Source organism: Lissotriton helveticus, chromosome 1_1 (genome assembly GCF_964261635.1).
Source record: "Lissotriton helveticus chromosome 1_1, aLisHel1.1, whole genome shotgun sequence".
In the NCBI taxonomy this organism is placed as follows: Eukaryota; Metazoa; Chordata; class Amphibia; order Caudata; family Salamandridae; genus Lissotriton; species Lissotriton helveticus.
The window spans coordinates 928,535,428-928,558,624 of NC_136057.1; the positions used below are offsets into that span (position 1 = coordinate 928,535,428).

At 47.3% G+C, this 23,197-nt stretch overlaps 1 protein-coding gene across 3 annotated transcripts in view; it reads left to right on the forward strand.

Annotated features, from left to right (window-relative positions):
- Positions 1-23,197, forward strand: part of NUP107 (nucleoporin 107) — a 547,946-nt gene that overhangs the window by 153,042 nt on the left and 371,707 nt on the right. For all 3 annotated transcript variants that reach the window (XM_078676641.1, XM_078676632.1, XM_078676648.1), the window contains exons 8-10: positions 14,132-14,180; positions 14,575-14,646; positions 14,864-14,952. In XM_078676641.1, the coding sequence (XP_078532767.1) occupies positions 14,132-14,180; positions 14,575-14,646; positions 14,864-14,952 (210 nt within the window). The remainder of the gene's footprint in view (positions 1-14,131; positions 14,181-14,574; positions 14,647-14,863; positions 14,953-23,197) is intronic.

A 23,197-nucleotide genomic window follows, 5' to 3' on the forward strand; every position in this document is an offset into this window, starting at 1 on the left:
TCTGCCACGTATCTGATCTTGAACGTGGAAGATTCGGCGGAGGTTCTGGGAGGTGTTCCTCCCCGGAACGAAGCCGCATTGGTCGGGATGGACCAGCGGGCGTATGACCTGTGCATAACGATCAGCCAGAATTTTCCCCAGGATTTTACAGTCGGCCGACAGGAGCGTGATGGGGCGGTACGACCCCATGTGGAGTGGATCTCTGTGGGGTTTGGGAAAGGTGACAATCACGGATTCCCGCAGTGACTGGGGCAACCTCCCTAAATGAAGAGACGCCCCGAACACCCGTGACAGATGGGGGACCACTAGGGGAGAGAATGTCGAGTAGTATTCCAGCGGGAAGCCGTCCAGTCCCGGCGCTTTATTCCGGGACATGGCACGAATCGCCTGGGTGATGTCAGAGGGTGTTATCCTGGCGTCAAGGGTGCGCTTGTCCACATCCGATATTGCGGGCAGCGTCAGTGGGTCTAAAAAACGATCCACAGAAAATGGGGAGTATCGGGCCGGGGTCCCGTACACTTGTGCATAGTGTCGCTGAAACGCTAGGAGGATTTCGGCCTGTGAGCGCACCAGTACACCGTCCGGATTGACAATATCCGTGATTGGCTTGATTTCGGTATCCTGCCTCGCCATCCAGGCCAGTAGCGCTCCAGTTTTGTCTCTGTCCTTATGTACCCTAGAGGCGTAAGCCCTAAAATTGTATTTTCGGAGGTCAGCGCAGGCAATCTGATACTCCGTCTTAGCCTCGGCCGTGAGCATGGCGTGCTCCTCCGAGTCGTCAGGCCGTTTAGTGAGTGCGGCCAGAGTCTGTTCTGAGGCTTGGAGCGTCCGTTCCAAGGTGCGGCGGACTCCTACTACCTGTTTGATGAATTCTCCCCTTGCCACCACTTTAAACGCGTCCCATTCCACCAGTACCGACGATGCCGTGTTTGTGTTGTGCGTGAAGTAGTCTTGGATGCTGGTTTCGTGTGCGTCTCTGAATACTGGGTCTGAGAGGCAGTCCCTAGGGAGGCGCCAGGTGGGGACTGGTGGGTGTGGGGGGCGCCAGGTCAGACGAATGATGTGGGCGTCATGATCCGAGAGGATCCGACCTAGGTAATCTGTAGATGTGATCTTAGGGAGGATTGGTGCAGAGCAGAGGAAACGGTCCAGGCGGACCCTGAGGTTATGTGGAATCGAGTGGAAGGAGTAAAGGCGAGCCAGTGGGTGTAGGTGTTGCCATGCGTCAGTGAGCGCCCAATGCGTGGTCCATGCCCTGAAGAGTTCTGCCTGCCGGGGGGCCGGGGAGTGTGTGGGGGGAGGATGCGAGCGGTCCAGGGTGGGGTCCAGTGTGGAATTAAAGTCACCTCCCAGTACCCACGGAACTGTAGTGAACTGGGCCAAAATGCCCGTAAGGTGGTCCCAGAATTTATCCTGATCCGTGTTGGGGGCGTAAATGCTGCCAAGGAGTATTCCCTGTCCATCAAGTATTCCCTCTAGAAGCGCATACCTGCCCTCTTTATCTACCACCCGTCGGAGCTCCCGGAAGGGAGTACCTGGCCTGACCCAAATTAACGCGCCGCGCGCAAACACTGAATAGTGAGTGGCACAGAAGATCCCTCGCCATTTGACCTGCAAGCGAGTGAGTTCGGTAGTGTCCATGTGCGTCTCTTGCAGAAACGCAATGCTGGCTGACATACGCCTAATGTATGAGTAAACAGAGTAGCGTTTGCTGGGCGTGTGTAGGCCTCGTACATTCAGTGTAAGGACATTAATGTCTGAACATGAGTCTGCCATTCGTAGGGTGTCGTGAGTGGGAGAGGGACCCCCCTGCAGCCCCCGACGGCCGCCAGTGTGTATGTCACGTGTGCTCCTATGCGCCAAGCTTCCACAGTCATGGGGGAGGGACTAAGGGGATTAACAAGAAATAGAACCTTGGGTGGGAAACAGTCCCAATACTGGGGATATCGCACCGGAGGTGGCATATCCAAACTAGTATCCCACTAGGGGAGAAATACAACGGATATCTGTGGGGGTGGCAGCGTGTGTCGCTGCTGGGCCTGTGCGCGGGTCGGGCTCTTGCAGGAGAAGCGTCTATCGCTCGCTAGCGCTTACAAGCATTTGACAAAGCAGTCTAGGCTCCTAGACGTCGCGCAATACAATGGGCCACCATGAGAAGGATATAACAGTGGACAGTTCTTCCATCATGAAGAGGTGCCAGGTTGGCTGGCCAGGGTAGCATCCAAGGTGTGCGTCGCAACAAGGGGGGGAGGAGATTGGTCCAATCCCCGACATTGTTCCGTCACTGTCCCGGTCTTTCTCAGGGGTGAACAGGTGCGGTCGACCCTCCAAATCCGACGCTATGGGTGACGTGTGCAGTTCGGTCACCGCTCTTAAGGCTTCTCGTCGCTCCTGCATGATTTGCGTGAGGTCGGGTGAGCCCGTGGGGGATGATGTTTGGCTTTTGGGGCGGCCTGATCGAGCACGGCTCGCACCTCGTCGTCTGGATCGTCTGAAGTCGTTGTTGCGTGCTCTCTGGGGTCCAGGATTAGGGATTATTGGGCAGTGAAACTCAGTCCAATCCTGTGCTTCCTCCGCCGTGTTGAAAAAGAGGGCTTTCCCCATGTGTAGTACTTTCAGGCGGGCCGGGAACAGCAGGGAATATTGAAGATCATTTGCGCGGAGGCGCCTCTTGACGTCCAGGTAGGTGGAACGCTGGTGCTGGACCTCTCGGGCATAGTCCGGGAACACCATAACGTGCTGGTCTTCCACTTGTAGGGGGCCCGCCGTCCGGGCCGCACGAAGCACCGCATCGCGGTCTCGGAAGTGCAAGAATTTAGCCAACATGGGTCGCGGAGGAAGGCCCGGCTTGGGCGCCCGGGCCGGGACCCTATGGGCTCTTTCAATGGAGAAGTATGCCGACCTTTCCGCCTCCGGTGTGAAAGATTTGGTCCAGGACTCCATGTATGTCAGAGGGTCCGAGTTCTCAATCCCTTCCGGCAGGCCTAGGACGCGGATGTTACAGCGTCGTGAGCGCCCTTCCAAGTCCACTGTGCATTCCTCGAGGGCCGCCACGCGGTGTAGGACCTCCTTCAGTTCCGCCTCCTGTGTTTTCACCGCAGGCTGCAGCTCGGTCACGATCCGTTCTCCGTCCTTCACCCTGTCCGCCAACTTGCGATGGTCGTCGCGGATTAGACTGATGTCCGTTGTCAGGACGCCCAATCTCTCCTCCATCGAGAGGCGGGACAATTCGATTGCTGCCAACACCTGATCCAACTTTGCCGACAGTGTGGGGTCGGTTTGCGACGCGTGGGCCTGCGTCCATGTTCTTGTTTGTGGCATCTTCTCGAGGGCCGTCTCGGGGACAGCCGTCATCTGCGAGGTCCTCGTTTTCCCCATGAGTGCAGTCAGAGATGGGGAGGGCCCGGGCCTCTGTGCACCCCGCGATCAGCAAGCCACCTCCCCTCTGTGTATCCGGGTAGGCAGTAGCTCAGTGCAGGGCGGGCTCCCAGTCCTTCTTGGCCCCGGGGCAGTCCCTGTCTTCCTTCTAGGGGACCCCTGCCAGTTCGGGGTGCGATTAGTAACTTGCGGCTGCAAGGGGGGTGACAGTCCTGGCGTCAGGAGATGCGCATCAGGAGGGCACTGCGTCCATAGTCCAGGCTTCCCCGGAGACAGGGTGTTTTCAGTGAGGCCGGATCCTGCCCCTTCCCTCCTCGGCGTGTGGTGTAGTCCCTCAGGCGACCCCCGGAGGCCGAGGAGCAGGCGACCAGGGCTCGGGGAGGGGGGGCTCGGGTTGATGAGTGTCCACGGTGTGGCGTGCTACCGCCTCAGGGTCAGAGGAGCACCGTGCCTCCAGGGTGGAGCCCACGCCGATCACGGCGCCCTGGTCCCTGTGGGCGCCATCTTAGGGTCAGGCACCCGGGTCCACCGGGCCACGCGATGTGGCAGGAGCGTTCTGGCCCCCCCCCGATCAAGGGCCGACGCGGTCCGCGACCCCTCGGCGGGCCCCAGAGGGGGTAGGAGGCCGCCGGGTCACCGGCACCACAGTTCACGGGAGGAGGGGGGGGAGGAGGGGTCGACACTCACCGCCTCCAGGTGGGATCGTGGCCACCCGAAGGGCCCAGCGTCACGCAGGCGGCACCTCCGCTGGCGTCCCTTGGTCCGTGGCGGTGGGCTGGTCGGTGCTAGGGTCAGGCTCCCGGCCGTGTAGGAGCGCCGGTGTAGTGCAGCTTCGGCATAGCGGCCGCCATCTTGTGCGCCGGGCTACCACCGCAACAGTCAGCCCGGCCTGGATTAAAAGCCCGTGAGCCGGTCACTCCGCTCCTCGCTGGGATTCCGGGGCCGCTAGCCGTCCGTTTCGTCGAGGGTCACCGCCTCGGGGACAGGTTCTCAGTGGCGCCCACAGCCGGTAGAGGGAGCCGCGCCCGCCATCTTGGGTGCTCGACGCTCGGCTCCGGCTTCAGTGAGGGACGGGCCGGTGTCTGTCGCTCGCCCGCAGTCCCCGCGGCTTAGCCAGAGGATGCCCCACTGCAGGTAAGCCTCAGTGGAGTATTTTTTGTAGGCTGAGGCTCCCAGCGATCTTAGGAAGTGGGCAAGATGCTAGCCCGATCGCGGAGCCTCAGCAGGACACAGCCGCCATCGTGGCTTGCCAAGCCACGCCCCCCGTGATTTATAATGATTTTGATATTTTTAAGAAGTTGAATGTAATCCTGAAGAGTATGTCAAATAAAAGATTGTCCTGATATTTATGAGAGTTCTCATTTTGAAGTCCAGAACAGTAAGCTGCAAAAAAAAAAAAAAAAAACTACATTTTTTATATATTAAGCAAAGCTAACCTCCATCCGATTTAGACCGGTAGAAAGTGCTTAGTGACAGTTTTGGCATCTTTTTCCCTCAAATGAATTGTGGAAAGCTTCCCTGGGTTTCCTTCAAATATTTTCATATACAATGATGGTAGCATTCGTGAAGACTGTATTTAAAAGGGTAAAACAGGCATTTTAATTAAGGCTACTCATCCAGGAATTGTTGGGGTAAGAGAGCTCCAGCGTTGAACTAAGGACTTAATCTAACCCCTGATGGTTTCCAGGTACTGAGGGGTTTGCTGCTTCAGGTGGGCTGGACTGTTCCCATGTGGCTCAGGGTCAGGACTGATTTGCATATAGCTCGGTCTGAACTGAGGTAGCAAATTGAGTTATAGAATGATGACGGATTCAACCCAGATCTGCGACTGGGGGGTGAGTGTCTGAAAAGTTTCAGCACTCCGTCCATCATCTCCTTGTGCTTGCTTTGTTCGCCCTAAGTTGACAGGGTATGCCCAGACGTGTGTCCCATGCTCACTTTGCCACTGGATTCAAGCTAGCATGGCTGATGAGGGATGTTACCCTAAAACCGGTCACAGGATGCTTGTTTACAGTTCAGGGAAGACCTTGCTTGGCAGTTCGGGCTGGACTGTTCCCATGAGGCACAGGGTCAAGACTTATTTGGATATAGCTGGGTCTGAACTGAGCTGTGGTAGGGAGCTAAAGAATGATGATGGATTCAAACCAGATCTTTGACTGGCGGTGAGTGTTTGAAAAGTTTCAGCACTCCGTCCATCATCTTCTTGTGTTTGGGTTTATTTGAACAGTCAGGTCTTGAGTCCTTTCCGGAATTCTAGGAAACCGGAGCAGGACCGGAGATGTACAGGGAGGTCATTTCAGGATTTAGCTGCGAGGTTGGAAAAGGAGCATTCTCTACTGTTGCCTCGCCGGATGTGGGGAGTATAGGAAGCGCCAGGACACCACTTGAAGGTATCTGTGCACTTTACAAATGCTGGTATTTCATTATTTCATTTCAATTCTGGTGCTTGGTTAGAAGTGTGAGGATGCCCCTGCATGAGCAGGACACCCCTACAATTCCTGGAATCCATTCTCCAGGTATTGTAAGTGCATCAGCTATTACGATACATATACTGGCTGAAATGAATCCTGGCATGTTTGGTGTCAAACATGTTGGAATCATACCTCAATACCGTAAACGGTGTTGGAGGTATGATTCCATGCAATGTAGGGCTTCTCCGGGAAGCCCTCCATGCTCCCTGTACCAGTCTTCCAGACCTGGACAGCAAATTATGGCTGCTACCGACCAGAGACACGATTCTGCGCTCCTGCTGTTGAGCCAAGCACAAGCACGGGAGGGCACGACAATAGGTTTCCTGTCACATGGCGGTGTGACCACCTCTCAGACAGGACTTGATGTATTGGGCCAGGGTGGGGGCGCTTGACAGCACCACTAGACTGCTTTGAAGGGCACATTTGGTGCCCTTCTTGCATACTCCAGTAGGAACCAGTTCAGGAAGCCATTAGCTCCCGCTCTGGTGCGAAATTGGACAAAGGACATGGGAGTATCCTCCCCACTGTCCAGCCCTTCTTGTGGGAGGGACCTCTGAATCGGCGGAACCCTTTCTTTAGGGTAATTAAGGTCTTACCTGTAGGTGGTTCCTTAGATTCGTCATGGGACAAGCTTCAAATCCGAAACCTTCTCATCTTCAACTGTCTGGGCACTTTGGAGTTTGCTTTGGAAATCGAGACTGCTACTGGGAAGTCCTTATGCTGCTCCTGGTCTCATCGTCCTGCCAGTCTTCTGTGTCGTCCGTGCCTGTGCTCCAAACAGGTTCTTCACCAGGTCTGTGGACATTCAAGACAACCAAAGGAATATCCCTTCTGCAGGCCCTGCAGTGAAGCTGACTGGTTTACTGTTCCTGAGCTAGATTGGACTACAAAAGGTTCAGCAACACAGGTGGTGATATTGTAACTCCTCAAGACCTACACTATCGTCACAGAAAGTTTGAAACCAGTATCCCTCTTCGGAACTGCTGAAGCAGTACCCCTGTGCATCACAGCGACACTTGTTGACTCTCTTCATCGGAGATCTTCGGGCTTGAAGAAGCTTCAGCATCTCTTGCTACCAAGAACTTCGTCCTCACCACATCCTCTGCACGATGGACCTGCATCATTGGTAAGCTGCTCGAGATTCTCTTGCGACTCCTGTGGGTTCTCTGGAGGGTCTTCTTTGGCTGAAGTGGCTCCTCTGCTTGCTCGGGGCCTACTCTGACTTACCTGCTTTTGGTGAGTTCCTTTGAAGTTACTGATCACCAACACTGCACCTTTTCCGCTGCCAAGGCTTGTTGGTGCTCCCACCGGACACCGATCCCCCTGGCTCTTGATATCTGAGACAACTTTTGAACAGCTCCTGGTCTTCCACAGCGTCGCCTTGTCTGCACTGCTACAGCGCTAAGATCACCGTCAACTCTCCGCATTTTCCAACATCGGTGGGCATTCGTTTTCCGTGCCTCTTGGTCACTCCCGAGTGGCATAGACTCTGTCCCCTCTGCTTGCAGGTACCTTTCATCATGAATCCACCCTTGGGTTCCACTGTACTTTTTCAACTTCTTTTCCAGCGGGATCTTTAAAATAAATAAATTAGAAAAAGTTTTATTTCGGGGTACATTTAGCAGCAATACACAATACAAGCATATGTCTCATACATTTTGTTTCGCACACTTGTTGGTAAGGTATGACATATGACATAGTACAGATAGTAAAAACTGGATTCACCTTCCCTTTATTTATTTTTTATTTTTCTGCTGGGAAATATGCAATCACAGTTGAGTTTACCAATATGCATAGAACTGTTCAAAAGAAATATACCAACCCAAACGCACAAAAACTGGGCAGCATTTGACAGAGCATTGCAAGAGTGTCTAGCATCTAGGACAGCTGAGATTTTACCTTTATATCCGTTCCTTCTGTACTGCCGATGGATCTGCCAGCGGCATCTTCAGTGGAGTCCTCCATTGTGGTCTACAGCGGTTTCCGACGTCACTGCACACCAATGCACCCGGCTTCCCTGGTGTAGGTATCCTGGTTCCCGGGTATCCACTGGCGGGGTGACTCTTCAACCATCCATCTTCCATGGGGTTTCTTCAGGGTCCTCTGGGAAGGGTCATTCTTAAAAAATGCAACCGCGACTTACCTGTTGACTTGTGTTGATCACACGGTTGTGTTCCCACTCTGCGCACAACCTCCGTGGGATTCCGGGCTACTTACCTTGGGTGGTTCATTGGGTCCCCAAAACTTTTATGTCTTCTGGGTCCAGTCTCAACTTAGGTCGTGGTTCGCATTCCACTTCTTTAATATATGGATTGGTCTCCCCCTTAAGACCACTGTGTATTTGTGCTACTTACGTTTACTGTTGTTGCAGTAATGTGTGTAATGTGATTATATCTCTGGGTAGGCGATATTGCAATGTGTTAGTGAGTGTGTTTAATAAATGTATATTTTTATAATATCACTGTGGTTATTTTTCACTTCACCTATACTATATGATTAGTACTGGTAAACCAAGCTGCTAAACCCTCCTTCTGGACTAAGCCTGAATGCTGCTCTCCACAGCTACCTCTTAGAGAGCGTTCTATGGTTGTCTAAGACCACTAACATCACCATAAGGGTTGTCTGGCTTAGTGGAAGGTGCTTCACTTAGATAAGTGTGCACCATATACTAAGCCAGCCTCCTAAAGTGGTGATGTCCCAAATGTCAGTGGTGTGCTTGTAAAGTAATCATGTGTTTGGCAGGAGGCAGTCTCATTGCTCGAAGCAGGCGTGGTGGTGGAGTTGATTGTCAACGAGCATACGGGTGCTCTGGTGTTGCAGGAGAAGATACCGTGCTAGCAGTTGTTACCGAGTCTGGGGTTCATGACTCTTAGCTCAGTGGCGCTGTACCTGGTTGTGGCGGGAGTGCCAGGGTTTCTAGCACAGATGGATTTGCCTTTAGTGCTCCTTTGACACGCCAGCGGCATGCCTGCGCTGCGGCCTCCATTAAGTAGGTCCTGGGGAGGAATGGGTGCTGAGTGGTGGTAGGTCAGGCAAACGAGAAGCGATCATCGAGAGGTGGCAAAGTGGGCAGGAAAAAATGCCAAAACAAGAGAGCGAGGCAAAATACAATGAAACTAGGTAACAACACAAACATAAAAATACAGAATACAAATACAGAATACAAAATGCAGAATTACAGGAATCACAAGAGACCGGCAAAGCAAAAACACAGAACCGTAGGACCTGCTGCTTAGGGCTGCAAGGGGAAGCTGGGTCAAAGAATTAAAGGAGGATAGTGTGTGGCTTAATGGCTAGGGTGAACGACCTTGAAGCTGGGAAACCAGGTTTGAGTCTGGCAGCAGGTCCAAACATCCTGTGATTTGGGCAAATCACTTAATCTCGCTGTACCTAAAAGAATTAATGCGTTCATCTGTAATGCAACTGGTGCTCATGTTAAGCGCTCTGATACCTTAAAATCGAGTTCGTGCTATATCAAACTACAAGAAAAAACAAAAATTCATCAGAGGACGTAATTCAACTTGTATAGGTCTGATTAATCAGATGAGACATATATATTCATAAACAACACTTAGGGTTGTGATTGTACACATTCTTTACCAAAATTTTTCCAAGTTGATAATTAAATTTGCCTGGGTGTCCTTATTTATTTTATTTATTTATTTTGAGAGTTTTATATAGCGCGAACAAGATCTTTGCAGATATCGGAGCGCTTTACAACAAGGGGGTAGTAAAAACAAGAGAGCAATTAACAGGCTTTTGAGCGACATATAGTTGAGGTAGTAAATGGGTAGTAAAAAATAAGGTAGATAAAAGAGGGAGCATAAACAATCAGTTAAACAGTAATACAAATAGTCAATCTGCTAAGCAAGTATTACAAATAGTCAAGAGTCTCAAAATGTTCCAAAGTTAGGTACATGTTCAGGTGAATTTAGCCATGAGGATAGCTTTTACTTCTTTCTTAAAGAATGTAGTGGAGGTGATAAGTCTGGTTTCTGGAGGGAGTGAATTCCAGATCCTGGGTGCCATTCCTGAGAAAGAGCGTTTATATGTTTTTTCTTTCCGGAATCTACGAGGTTTCAGAAGGAGATTCTTTGAACTTCTAGTGGATCTTGAGCCACCAGAAATTGTCAGCTTCTGAGTAAGGTAACCGGGGGAGCTGTAGTGTATAGCCCTTTGAGTCATGCATGCAATTTTCAGGTGTATTCTGGCCTCAAAGGCAGCCAGTTCAAGGATTTTAGGTCAGGGGAAATATGTGAGTGTTTTTTTGATCCAGTGATTAGTCTCGCTGCAGCGTTCAAAGAGGCTCTCAGGGGTGCAGTTGTAGATAGGGGAAGTCCGCAAAGTGCGACGCTACCGTAGTCTAAGCGCGGCATGACTAGGGCTTGTACTGCAGTTTGGAAGTCCTTGGCTGGGAGGAAGGGTTTGTTTCCTCAGGGTATTGATTTGGAAATTAGCTCCCTTAGTTGCGTTGCTGATATGCCGTTGCATGTTGAGATTGGTGTTCATACATGTTGAGATTGGTGTCAAGTGTTATGCCTAAAGATTTCGCTGAGTCCACGATGGTAGGTTGGACATTGAGTGCAGTTAGGTGCTTAAGCCAGGTTTGAGAGGTGGAGCTTTTCGCAGGGGGTGAGATCAGCAGGAACTCAGTTTTCAGGGCATTGAGTTTGAGGTGATTATCGGCAAGCCATGATTGTGTGTTTCTGAGCGTTGAGTTAAGAAGTTTGATGTCATTGGGGGATTGTAATTTCAGGTATAGTTGGGTGTCGTCTGCGTACATGTGAAAGTGTACATTAGATGCTTGTAGCAGCGTGGTGAGAGGTTCCATGACCAGGTTGAACAATGTAGGAGAAAGGGAAGATCCTTGTGGGACGCCTAGTGTTACAGGCACTGGTGGGGACATCAGGTTGTTGCTCTTGAATTTCTGAGACCGGTTATGTAGGAAGGTAGTGAACCATTTGAGAACAGTCCCAGATAGGCCCATTCTGGTATTTAGCAACTCGAGTAGGTTCTCGTGTTTGACTGTGTCAAATGCTGAGGACAGATCAAGAAGGATGAGGAGGCAGGTATCATTTTGATCAAGGATTTGGAGGGCGTTGTCAATTATGTGTGTAATAGCAGTCTCAGTACTGTGCCCTGCTCGGAAGCCTGATTGATGAGCGTTGAGGAGGTCAAACTGTTCAATGTGTTTCGTTAGTTGGAGTTGTACGCATTTTTCCAACAATTTGGCAAGGGTGGGAATGTTGGTAATAGGACGGTAATTGTTTAAGTCAGAAGGGTCAGCTGTTGGTTTCTTGAGTATAGGTGTGACTTGTCCAACTTTGAGGGAGTCGGGGATGTGACCTTGCTGTCCTTGTACAGATTACTTAATGCCCTAGTGGGCTGAGAAGTGAAACAATTGCACTTCATATCGAAAAAAGACTTTCCCAGCTCACAAGATCAAATGCTTTTTTGCATCCTGAAGCATAGCTTCTGCAGGAATTTTCTTACGGGTAAAAGCTTCACTTAAATAATTGATAATGTTAAGTAGTTGTTGGCAGTAAATCAACTTTGCTCTTTCTGAATCAACAATTGTGCAACTTTGTTTATTCTGACTGCCAATTCTTTTGCAAGCATTGTATAATCTGCATTTGGTAGAGTTATCAGTTGATATAAGTTAAGGTACTGTGAGTTTTCACTCATTTAAAAAAAGCTAACCTCTGTTCCTGTATCAAAGGATTGAGGTATTTTACCATCTCTTAAATGTAATTAACTAGTCTGGTCATATATTTTCTCAATACCTCTTTGGATGTTTTATAATATTCCACAGGATCACCATCCGTCATCGGTGGAAAAGTAGGCCCAGCAAATATAGTTTAAAAGGGTACATTTCCTGGTCCCAGTAAGGTGCTTTCCAGGTCATGACTCATTAAGGCTAACTTAGGAGTCTGTCGAGGAGGTAAACACTTGCCATAAACCTTCTGCCATCTTCTTCCATTTCACTTTTCAGAAAACATTTAAGAAACATCTATTAACAACTTAATATACCCTAGGACGCACTTCGGGCCAAAGGCTACTTACCCATCTTTTGTGGCAAAGCATCCTAACTAGGGCCTATAAGTAGATTCATTTGGCAGAGGAGCTTATGACTGCTCGCAACCAAGTCAGGAAAATCTGTCCACCACCAAAAAGGTTGTTTGCCCAGTCTGAGATCGATCACCCCATTCCAGAGATACTCCTGACGGTGCTATGTTTTTTCAGGAGCTAAACTCCATCTGTATCTACTCTAAAAAGATTGATCTTTACACGTCTTTTCACCACTTCCCAGTGTGGTGTTGAGTGGTATGGAGCAAAACCCTTTTTCCTCTACTCCTGTACAACAAAGGAACCTGTCTCAGGTTATCAAAGGTATTTGTATGGTCATATGTAGGCACGAGATAACATTCCAAGACTTTGTCTTCCTCTAGTTAAAAGGGGATTTCCAGAAGTGTCGATTGTTCGATAATCCCACTTGTTCTTTAAAAAAAACAAAATCTGTAAACAATGATGTGAGTGTATTTGTCAGATGTGTTGATCTGCAGTAAGGCACTGGTGCACTCAAAAGACTTCTGATGGGAAGGTGCAGTTCACGTTTTCCACCAACAGAAAGCTTATCAAGTGAAAGGCTTGGCCAGTGATGACTGGGTCCTACTAATGAACAGTTTGCGATGAACTAGAATAAATGGCTTTGTTTTTGTCAAGATGATAAATCTGTTCTCAAGTGCTGTCTTCCATCTGGTATGTGATAAGATTTGTTATCTAGAATCTGCTTGGTTGTTTATATATACACACAAAAATTAATTGTCCATCAAAACCTAGTAGGTAAGCATTACGTTGTTGGGCGGCTTTTTGTTTGCTTTCATTTAGACGCATGGATTTTTTAGCAGTTGTCTCCTGCAAATTTAAACTAGTTACATGAAAACTCCTTTACCAGATGGATACACAAACGCCAGTTAGTATCTTCTGTCAAACCACACTTCATTGGTCTTGTGGCTAATGTAGTCTTAAGAGCTCTTACTTTGTTTTTTGCCTAATGGTTTATAGGGTTTTCACAGGTAAGTGATGCTTTCATGATGAAAATATTGTGGCGATGTGTTCCCCATACCAGTCTTGTTCTTGGCAGGTGTACACTAATGCTGCTTGTCTTGCATATAGAGGGTCAGGTGGAATGGGGTGTAGAAAGGAGGTCCGTTTTGACAAAGAGGGTTGTGGCTATTCCATGTTTCTGTGTTTTGTCTGTTGTGGCTAAACGAGCACCTCGAAGCCATGTCATACATTGATTCAAATTTGATAATATGGTAGACATCCTTTACTATTGTACTTCAGCCCAGTGAGTAAGTGAGCGAGCTGCAGTCTCTCTTCAGCAGAATCCTATTTACTTGACTGTTTCAGAGGGATACGTTTGTTTTTCAAACACCACCTCCACGAACCCAGCATTTTGTTCTCTTAATGCTTTTAAAATAATCTTTCCTCAGAGGAGGAAAAACATATCTTAAGGCATTTAAGGTAGGCACTCATACTTTGTAGAATGGGAAAAGTATTTTTGAGACCAGTAGATGAACTGTTGCCTGGAGTGGCTTGAATGCACGCTTACCATGTGGTTACCTTCGGTAGCCATGTGTGTTATTATTTGCACAATGAACTGCTTCCTCTCAACTACATTCAAGCTGATGCTGTTTCCATGAAGACTGCTGCAAAAACAACAATCGATGGACAGAAGGCAGAACAATGTCATACATTCACCCCGGTGCAGACATCTGGGCCTAAATCCATTGTTTTTTTGCTCACCATGCCATTCCAGTTTCCATGAAGACCGCACCAGTGACGTTCCAATGTTTTATCATGCTTTTTGAACTGCAGGGCTACTTGCTCTCCAGGATGTTTGTGCCTATATTTTGAAAAAATTATAAGAAAGGAATTGTTCTCAATGGAATAATAGGTGTATATGGCTGTTGTTGCCTGTGCCTTTAAAGCTTTTTCCTTTTGAAAAAAGCTCTAAATCCCCTTACTTGTATGGATCTATCCCATCAGAACTGTTAAACTAGGAATTCAAGAATTATTATGAGTAGGAGTCTGTAATTTCTCCTATTACTCATCTTTAGCATTATCTGTCAGTGAATTGTTTATTATCCAGATGCTACGGTTTTTTAAGACTTTCACTTATGAACAAGTAAAGTGTGAACCGCATGTGAAAATTATTCATGTTTCTGCTTGTTGATAGATAAATGCATTACATATTATCCATCTGCTCAAATTTCTAGAGACCGAATACAGTCAGCTCTTGAAGACGAAACCATGTTTGAAATTTCAGTAAGTCTTTTATTTTCCTTACAGTTGAGAGAAATAATCCTTTGTGACATGTCTATCTTCAATTCAGCGTATATGTTTATTGTGTTTCATATACAAGTCAATAAAATTTGCCAACCACTATGACTCCAGTTGCCGACCTATTGGATAAGTTATAACATGTTTCAACTTGCTCTTGTTGCCCCAGTCGTGTGGCTTTATCTAGTTGTCCCATTTCCATGGTGCTAGTGTTATCAGTTTTGGAATACTGTGCCATCTTTGCCAGGTTTCAGGTCTAGAAATAAGCAGTTGCACACCGATTTGCTCAACACATTAATTAACTCACTGACCTATCTGACAACTATACGTTTGTCTTGTTGGAAATCTAATTATCTTTATCTGCCATTTTTATGCTTAGGCTCCAAATGCGAGTGAAAAGACAGTTGTTGAAAAGCTGTTCCAGAGAGATTCACTTGTTCGGCAAAGCCAAGTAAGACATTTAGTCATGAATAATTACAATGATGCGATGTTGCGTGAAGTAAGTGTATCCTTACATTGCTGAGCATTGCTGTTGTATGTAATGCAGGAGGCAGTTTTTTTCAATTGCTGATGCTTTGTCGTTTTCTTTCTATAATATTGTTTGGACTAAGATTTTCTATGTTTGTCTGTGCACTCTCTAAGCCTTTATTCAATTCTTCTAATTTCAGCTGGTGGTGGATTGGCTAGAGAGCATTGCAAAGGATGGGGTTGGTGATTTCTCCGATAACATTGAGTTCTTTGCTAAGTCTGTATACTGGTAAGTTGTATAGTTCATGATTCCATTTCCTTGCATCCCTTTCTTGCAGGTCTGTATAAAATGATGACCTGGAATTGTTAGATCTGATCAATGCCCACTTGTACACTCTTACTCGAGAAGGTAACCTTGTTTACTAGACTTGGAAACTGAAGTCCTAGATCATTTGATCAAGATGCTACAACAGAATTAAAGTTTACCCATTTTGATCAGCTCTAATTACCAAACCCATCTCAGTAGGAATTTCCCTCTTTTTAGAATTATGTGGGTGGACTTCCTGCGCTACAATAAAGCAGCCGCAGTTTTTTAATGAGTACATTCTGAGTGCAAACAGTGCTTCTCTGTGTCTTGTAAAAGTGCTATATACAGACAGTCGCCTGACTGTGCAATTGGCAGCAAAATATAATGCACTTTCTTTGCACAGGTTTGGTTGATATCGAAGCTTTTGACAGACCTAGTGCATGAATCACAAATGGGAAGAGCGTACCTATGTGGTGATGAAGAATAATTGAATTCCATAGCTGTTTTTAATCTGATGTTCACTATGCACTTTGCTAGAGGTCTGCAGTCATTACTATCTGTACATTGAAAGACCGACTGAGATCCCTCCTCCCTACTCATTGTGTTAGGGACTGCAGGAAATACCTGTATTATAGTTTCCACTTAATTGACTGGTTACAGAATACATTTATTTTATTGTTTTATAACCCAACATTGTAGATAACAGAGGTGACCTGTATAGCACGGCCCCCCATACAGTATCCTAGAACAGTAATGCAACAATGGCAAACAAACCCGCTTCCTATCCAGGTAATACTCATTCCGTTATAGTAGGTCTAAAAACAGAGGGGGTCGTTGACTGTTTAAAGGTGAGTCTCCTTAGGTTTGTTTGTATATTGACTTGCTTAAGATATTTTCCTAGAAAGTCTCCATAGGTGCAGGTTTGGCAAACTACAATTATTTAACCACACTTCAATCCCCCGGTGCACGTTTCCTGTCCACCTCTCTCTTTCTGTCTAGCCTCAGAGCCCCCAGCTTACCTCGAATGCTGCTGAAGAAGCCCACCCAGAGGGAATTCCTTTTTTTCTCTTCTTCCTCTTAAACAATGCAGGAGGTTGGGCCTTCTCTTACCCGGCAGCCAAATCCTGGAACTACCTCCCCCAGCATATCAGGACAGCAGTGCCACTTATGGATTTCCACAAGAAACTGAAAACCTGGCTCTTCATCTGATCCTTCTTGCGGACCCCGCACCTACTCAGCCCCAAAATACCCTCACCGGTGGCAAGTTTTGTTCTTTACAAATCCATGTTACATTACATTGCTACACAATGGCAATACCCTAAATGCAAATGCCCAAGAGACAGCCATGATGCTCAAAAGCAAAGTTCCTGGGCATTCTGGCAAGTTTGAAGAGATTTGTGGGAGTATGTGAAAGAAGATCTAACTAGAGTTCTCCAAGGGCTACGTGATGACCTTGCCCTTAACTGTAAACTATGAAAAAGATGTGAATTATCTTGGCGAGACTGTGATGGAATTGGAAACAAAATGGAATCAGATCGTAAAATATGTGAAATAGAATGCGAGTTTCTGAATATACAGAATCCAGTCACCGCAGCCATCTAAAGCGTTCCTAAAGTGCACAAAGACACAATAGATTCCCCTATGCGTCCCATTATTTCATCCTTTAATTCACATACAGAGCCATTATCCAAATATGTGGATACATATGTGTCATCTGACATATGTGAGAGATACTGGATATATCCTAGCCAAGATAGAGAACATACTCTATAATCCAGAACAAGAAATTCTGCTCACATTAGATATTGAGGCGCTTTACACAAATATTCCTCATCAAGAGGCCATAGTAGCAGTAGAGGCCCTGCAAGAGATTTCCAGGTGATTGACCGTACAGATTCATATTGGAATGTTTAAAAATGGTGCTCTTTAAAAACTACTTTGAACTCAGTGGTACCATGTATCATCAAACTAAAGGAACTAGCATGGGAACATCCTGTGCTCCTAGTATAGCGAACATATACATGGGAGACTATGAACGCGAACACATTTTTAATGAGGCTGCCCCATTTACGTATAGTCAGGAGAAGAGGAAAGCTTTCTACAATGTATTCAGTGGCTTAATCTTAGTGCTAAGAACTTTCACAGAGAAACACAATTCTGACAAAGTAGAATTTTTGGATATTTGGAATAAAGGACCACAAGGTATGTTATGTTACAAGTCAATTTCTACAGAAAACCTACAGCTAAAAACAGGTTTTCAACACTCCAGTTTTTATCCAAACTGTCAAAAAGATTCTATCTCCTTTGGGGAATTCCTGAGAATTAAAAGGAATTGTTCCCCTATCAGCGAATGATTTGCATGGAGAAGCACTCAAGCAGACACTTCTCAAGCAAGGTTATCCTAAACTCCTGATTCGACAAGCATCTAAGAGAGAAAATTACTACAGTCAAGATGCTCTCGAACAGGGACCTAACACAAGAAAGAAGATAAGCTTGTCTGTGTGATAAATCACTTGAATCTTAACCATAACGTCAAAATCATTTTTGATAAAAACTGGAAAATCCTGAACATCAATGAGGATGACAACACACTAGACAGACCCATTTTTGCATATAGAAGGAATGCAAATATAAAAGACAAAATAGTCCACACTAGGTTGAAACCGGTAACCAAAAACAATGCTCGATTGTGGGAACTGATTTGATCGAGGGGAACCACAAATGTGGCACCGGTCATGCATGTGATGCTGCATTTATAACAGACAGATGGCAATATGGAGGACACACTGGCCTCCTAAAAGAGGTGTCAAATTGAAGAAGTTCTAATGTCATATATCTCATTATATGCCTGTGTGGTCTTGGATATATAGGTGAAACTGGCAGAGAATTAAGGACTTGTTTCGCCGATCACAAGTCGGTGATCAGGACAAAAAAAACTCCAAGCACCTTTAGTCCAACATTGTTGTGACCAAGGCCATACAGAAAACGAACTTAAGTGGATTATTTTAGAAATAATCTGAGCCAGCCAAGGACAGGCCATAATAGACACGCGTAAATATAGAAAGACATATTGGATCTTCTCTCTCAAAACTGCAAAGGAAGGGTTGAACGTGGAAATTATATGGCGTGTCACCTGATCGTCTTTACTTTCTGCCTACATCCAAAGTATATCGTTTACCTAGATATCCACTCTAATCAGAGGGGGCCCGAGTCAAACTTTATACATTTTGGATGGTATCTTTCACTTATCTCTCAGCCTCTGCATATGTCCATTCCCCCAGTCTTTGACTAGCATTAGGTTACTAGGAGGCATCGATCTAAAGAAGGCCAACGCAGATCCTGATTTGTCATCTAATTACCGGCCTATCTCTCTGCTACTGGCTTTCTCCAAGATTTTGGAAAAGCACATCTACGCACAATTGTCTAAATTTGTAGAATCACAGAAAATCCTTCACTCATCCCAATCGGGATTCAGAGCTGGTTTTTCAACGGAAACTCTGCTTCTTGGGGTCATGAAAACATCATTTGGATGCTGGAGACACTGTGGCCCTCCTATTGCTCGATTTAAGCGCAGCTTTTGATATGGTGTCTCACACCGTGCTAGTGGAAAGCTTAAGATCTTTTGGCATCTGTGGCTCAGCCCTCGATTGACTCATCTCTTTTCTTGCCATTCGAACCTTCCAAGTTTTTTCTCCTGGTGCTAGTTCTGATACCCTTCTCTCACCTTATGGGGTACCGCAGGTCTCCATCCTTAGCCTCCTACTATTCAATCTGTATGTCAGACCTTTGGCTAATGTTGCTGAGGGTGCTGGTTTGCCCACTGTTATCTTATGCGGATGACTCCCAGATTATCTTCTCTCTGTCAATGGAGAGCGCAGCTGAGACTTCCCTCCTCCAGTTGGGCTTGGGTAAAATTGCCTCATGGATGCAGGCCAACTACCTTAAGCTCAACGGAGAGAAGACCGAGGTTCTGGTCTTAGGTAAAAACAAGGATCTCTGGGGGCCCCAACATTGGCCTAGTGAGCTGGGCGCACTTCCTCAGCCCTCCCGCCAAGTCTGCAACTTGGGTTTCATCATCGATGACTCACTAACTATGCAACATCAGGCTGTTAAAGTACCCGCCACATGCTTCACTATCTTGAAGTGGCTAAAAAAGATAATTTGGATGTTGCCAGAGCCTGCCCAGAGAACTGTAGTCCAAGTGCTTGTCACATCTAGACTGGACTACGGTAACATTCTTCAACCTGGGAGCAAATAAGATGGTGACTCGCAGGCTGCAGATGGTTCAGAACTCGACTGCAAGGCTACTTTACCGGGTTCCTAGAGCTATTGCTGTTTCCGGTCACCTGCGTGACCTGCATTGGCTCAGGGTGGAGAAGCGTATTAAGTTCAAAGCCCTGAGCTATATGTTTAAAATCAAAACGGGTGTGGCCTCTCAGTATCCGCAGTCTCTGGTCTGCTCTATGTGCCTTCTTGCTGCCTTCGCTCATCTAATCAAGGAAAATTTACTGTGCCTAGAGTCAAACTATCTCGGATGTATGGACGATCATTTGCACACCTCAACCCTTCCCTATGGAACTCCCTTCCCACCTCAATTCGGATTGAAACCGCGTTTGTCCAATTCCGCAAATTCTTAACCTGGCATTTCAACCAATAATCTTTAAGCTGCTATCTATTCCTTGGACTGGCCGGCGCCGGAAAACCCTTTTTGGGTAGCTGCTGCGCCTTACAAATTTAATTAATACCAATAATAAAAATAATATCCCACCATACTTGCATCTATGGTACAGTAGTACATCAATGAGGTTTTGCTTCATTTCTCTCTCTTTTGGGTGTCACACACTGAAGAGATATGCCTATTTCATATTGACTACTATCTAGAGCTAGGCACTGTACATATAAAAAATGCAGTAAACATACACCCTCCAGGACAATTTTAGCTGAACTATTTATGAGATCGTGAAAAATAGAACCCTTTCTAGCTAGCTTTCCAACACACTCATAAAGCTTAGCCATTTGAGACCATATATTTGTAGTGAAGCTTCAACCATTGCATGATGGTGCCCTCCTTTTAGGTCACCCGTTAGTCTGTCAATTATTTTCACCTTTGAGGAGACCTTGCATTGTTATGTCAATACGTTAGGTGCATCCCATTATGCATTTATTGTCCAATTTAAACTAAATCAGCTTTTGCTCCTAAACCTTCTTTACTGAGGAGACCCGGTCAACGGACTAAATTAATCGAGGATCAGACGCTAGCGCTGCAAGGTAAGAGGCTCAAGACTATAGAAGCCCGTACTGGCATTCTGTCAATTGAGGTGGAGTCACAATACTCTTTTGATCGGGCACAAAGCGGTGAAAGAAAAACTGGAACTCTGAGGCACATGTATATAAATGGCAAAAGCATGAGATTGATAGGCATGCTACACAACCTTTAGGCCATCATGGGATATAAGGTAAACTATATGAAGCAATCACCTTGGTCAAAACATACGGAATGCTTCCTTTTACTTTTCTTTTGCACTTAATTAGAGTTTGAGTTTTATTTGAGTTTAAAATATTTGTAGAGCGCACGTGGAGAAGCGTGGCTCAGTGGTGTGGAGAAGCGTGGCTCAGTGGTTAGAGGCGGCAGACCCGGAAGCTGAGATCGGCCGTGGACCAGGGTTCGATTCCCTGCCTCGGCGGGTCTCGGGCTCAAAAATTCCACGGACTCGACAATTCTCGCTCCGGTGCCTACTCGACTCACGGGGTCACACTCTGCGACTCTGGGCAATAGCTTGCTTAATCTCCACTACGGCCCTTCGCGGCGGGATGCCTGGCTTTCACCTTGTGGATACCCTGCGGGGGTATCTCACAGGGGAATACCAGGACGGGTTCCCTAAGCAAGCGCCTTGATACCTTCGGGTGATACGTGCGCTATATAAGTCGCAATACATTTACATTTACATTTACACCTGGCGGTTTCATGGCGCTATGAAGTACTGAGCCCAGAAGGGCAGGAGGGTCGGAGGAGGAGGGGGAGAATAGGACAATTATGATGGGAAGGCTTGTGAAAAAAGCAAGGTTTTGAGCGCCTTACGGAAGTGCGGATATTGAGTGGAAGATCTAAGGTGGGCGGGGAGAGAGTTACAGAAGGCAGGGCAAGTGTGGAAAATGTAGTGCCCCCCCACTTTTTACGCCTAAAGCGGGGAACTCTCAGCAATTGTTGAGAGGATGAACGTAATTCCCTGACGGGGGCATAGGCTTTGATTCCCGAGGAGATGAAGGCAGGGGCTGCGCCAGCACGGGCCTGAAAGGTGATACATCCCATCTTGAACTGAACTCGTTCTTGAATAGGGAGCCAGTGCAAGGACTTCAGGAGCAGAGTGACATGGTGGAATTTGGCCAGGTTGTAAACCAGGCGGGCAGCCTGGGTTTGGACCAGCTGTAATCGGCGCATACTGTAGGCAGGCATGCCGCAGTATAGGGCGTTGCCATAGTCTAGGCGGTAGATTACCATCGCCAGGACAATGAGTTTCAGGGCGGAAAAAGAAAAGAAACGGGAGACTTTACGGATAGTGCGGAGTGAGAGAAAGGAGGAGGAAACCACAAAGCTAACCTGGGAGTGCAGAGTGAGTTGGTCATTTAGTTTAATCCCCAAAGTTTTCACAGAGGAAGAAGGAGAAGGGGGGGACCTAGGGAGGGGGGCCAGAAGAGAGGGGTCCAGGGACTTGAGCAACCACCTGTCAGAACCAGCTCAGTTTTGTCTGGATTTAACTTCAGGTGGTTGTAGTTCATCCAGTCCCGGATAAAGATCATAATAGACTGGAACTTCACCATGGACTCGGGGGAGGGGGACAAAGTAAAAATTAGCTGGAGGTCATCCGCGTAGTTGTAGACGGAGACCTCCATTTGCTAGAGGGCGAAAATAAGAGGGGCAATGTATAAAATAAATAAAAGAGAGGAAAGGGAGGAACTCTGGGGGACCCCACATTGCACCTTCCGGAAGTCCACCGAGTAGTCGCCCAGGCGTACAGCCTGGGTGCGGTCCCTCAAGAAGGACAGCCAGACCAAGGCTGAGGCTCCGACCCCCGCCGCTCTGACACGAGAGAGTAAGATGGAATGGTCAACCGTGTCAAAAGCGGCAGAGAGGTCGAGGAGGACCAAGGCCTGGGGGTGGTTAGTGTCCATACCCTCTCTGAGGTTGTCAAGGACCGATAGCACTACGGACTCTGTTGAGTGTGCGGGGCGAAACCCGGCCTGACGGGGGGCTAACACACCATTTTCCTCCACAAAGGTACTGAGCGCTCTGGTGACATGGCGCTCCAGCACCTTCCCTAGGAAGGGCAGAAGTGAAATGGGGTGGTAGTTAGCGAGAGCGGAGGGGTCTGCGCCCGGTTTTTTGAGGATAGGGACAATGATGGCCGATTTTAGATGTTGAATAACAGTGCCCTGGGACAGTGAGCTGTTGAGAAATTTAAGAGGGGGCTGCGCACAGACCGAGTAGATGTGCCTCAGGATGTGGGCGGGGCAGGGGTCAAGAGGTGAGCCTGATTTGACCAAGGGGAGAAGGGAGAGAAAAGCATCCTCTGTCAAGAGAGGGAAAGAGTCAAGGCGTGCCCCGACTGATGGACACTGGGGGTCGACAAAGGAAGGGGGGGAGAAGGGATGTTTGCTTTGATGTTAGAGATTTTGTCCTGAAAATAAGTGTTTAGAGAGTCGCATAAATCCTGGGAGGGGGTGGGTTTGAGGGTGGCTCTGTCGGAGTAGGCAAGGTCGTGAACAATAGAGAAAATTTCTCTAGGCTGGTTTTCCGCAGCCATGATTTTAGAGGAGAAGTAGGCAGTCTTTGTAGCCAAAATAGATTTTTTGTATTGAGACAGGAGGATGGTATACTGGGTTTTGAGGTTGAGGCAGTAGTCTCGTCTCCAGGCCCGCTCGGCATGGCGCACAGTGAGTTTAAGTGCCTTGAGTTCCTAATTGAACCAGCGGTTAGCATCGTTCACACATCTGGAGGACACCCGCCTGAGGGGGGCGACAGTGTCGCAGCCTGATAGGAGCCAGGAGTTAATAGAGTCGGCTTGTGCGGAGGATGACAGGCCTGTTAGATCTGGACTAGATGCAAAGAGTGAGGCGAAGAGAGCGGGCACATCCACCTTGCTCCAAGAGCGCGCCCAGGTGTTTTTGGGGAGAGAGGGCTTAGTGACTGGGCTAAGGTGTAGGGAAAAGGACATCAAGAAGTGATCAG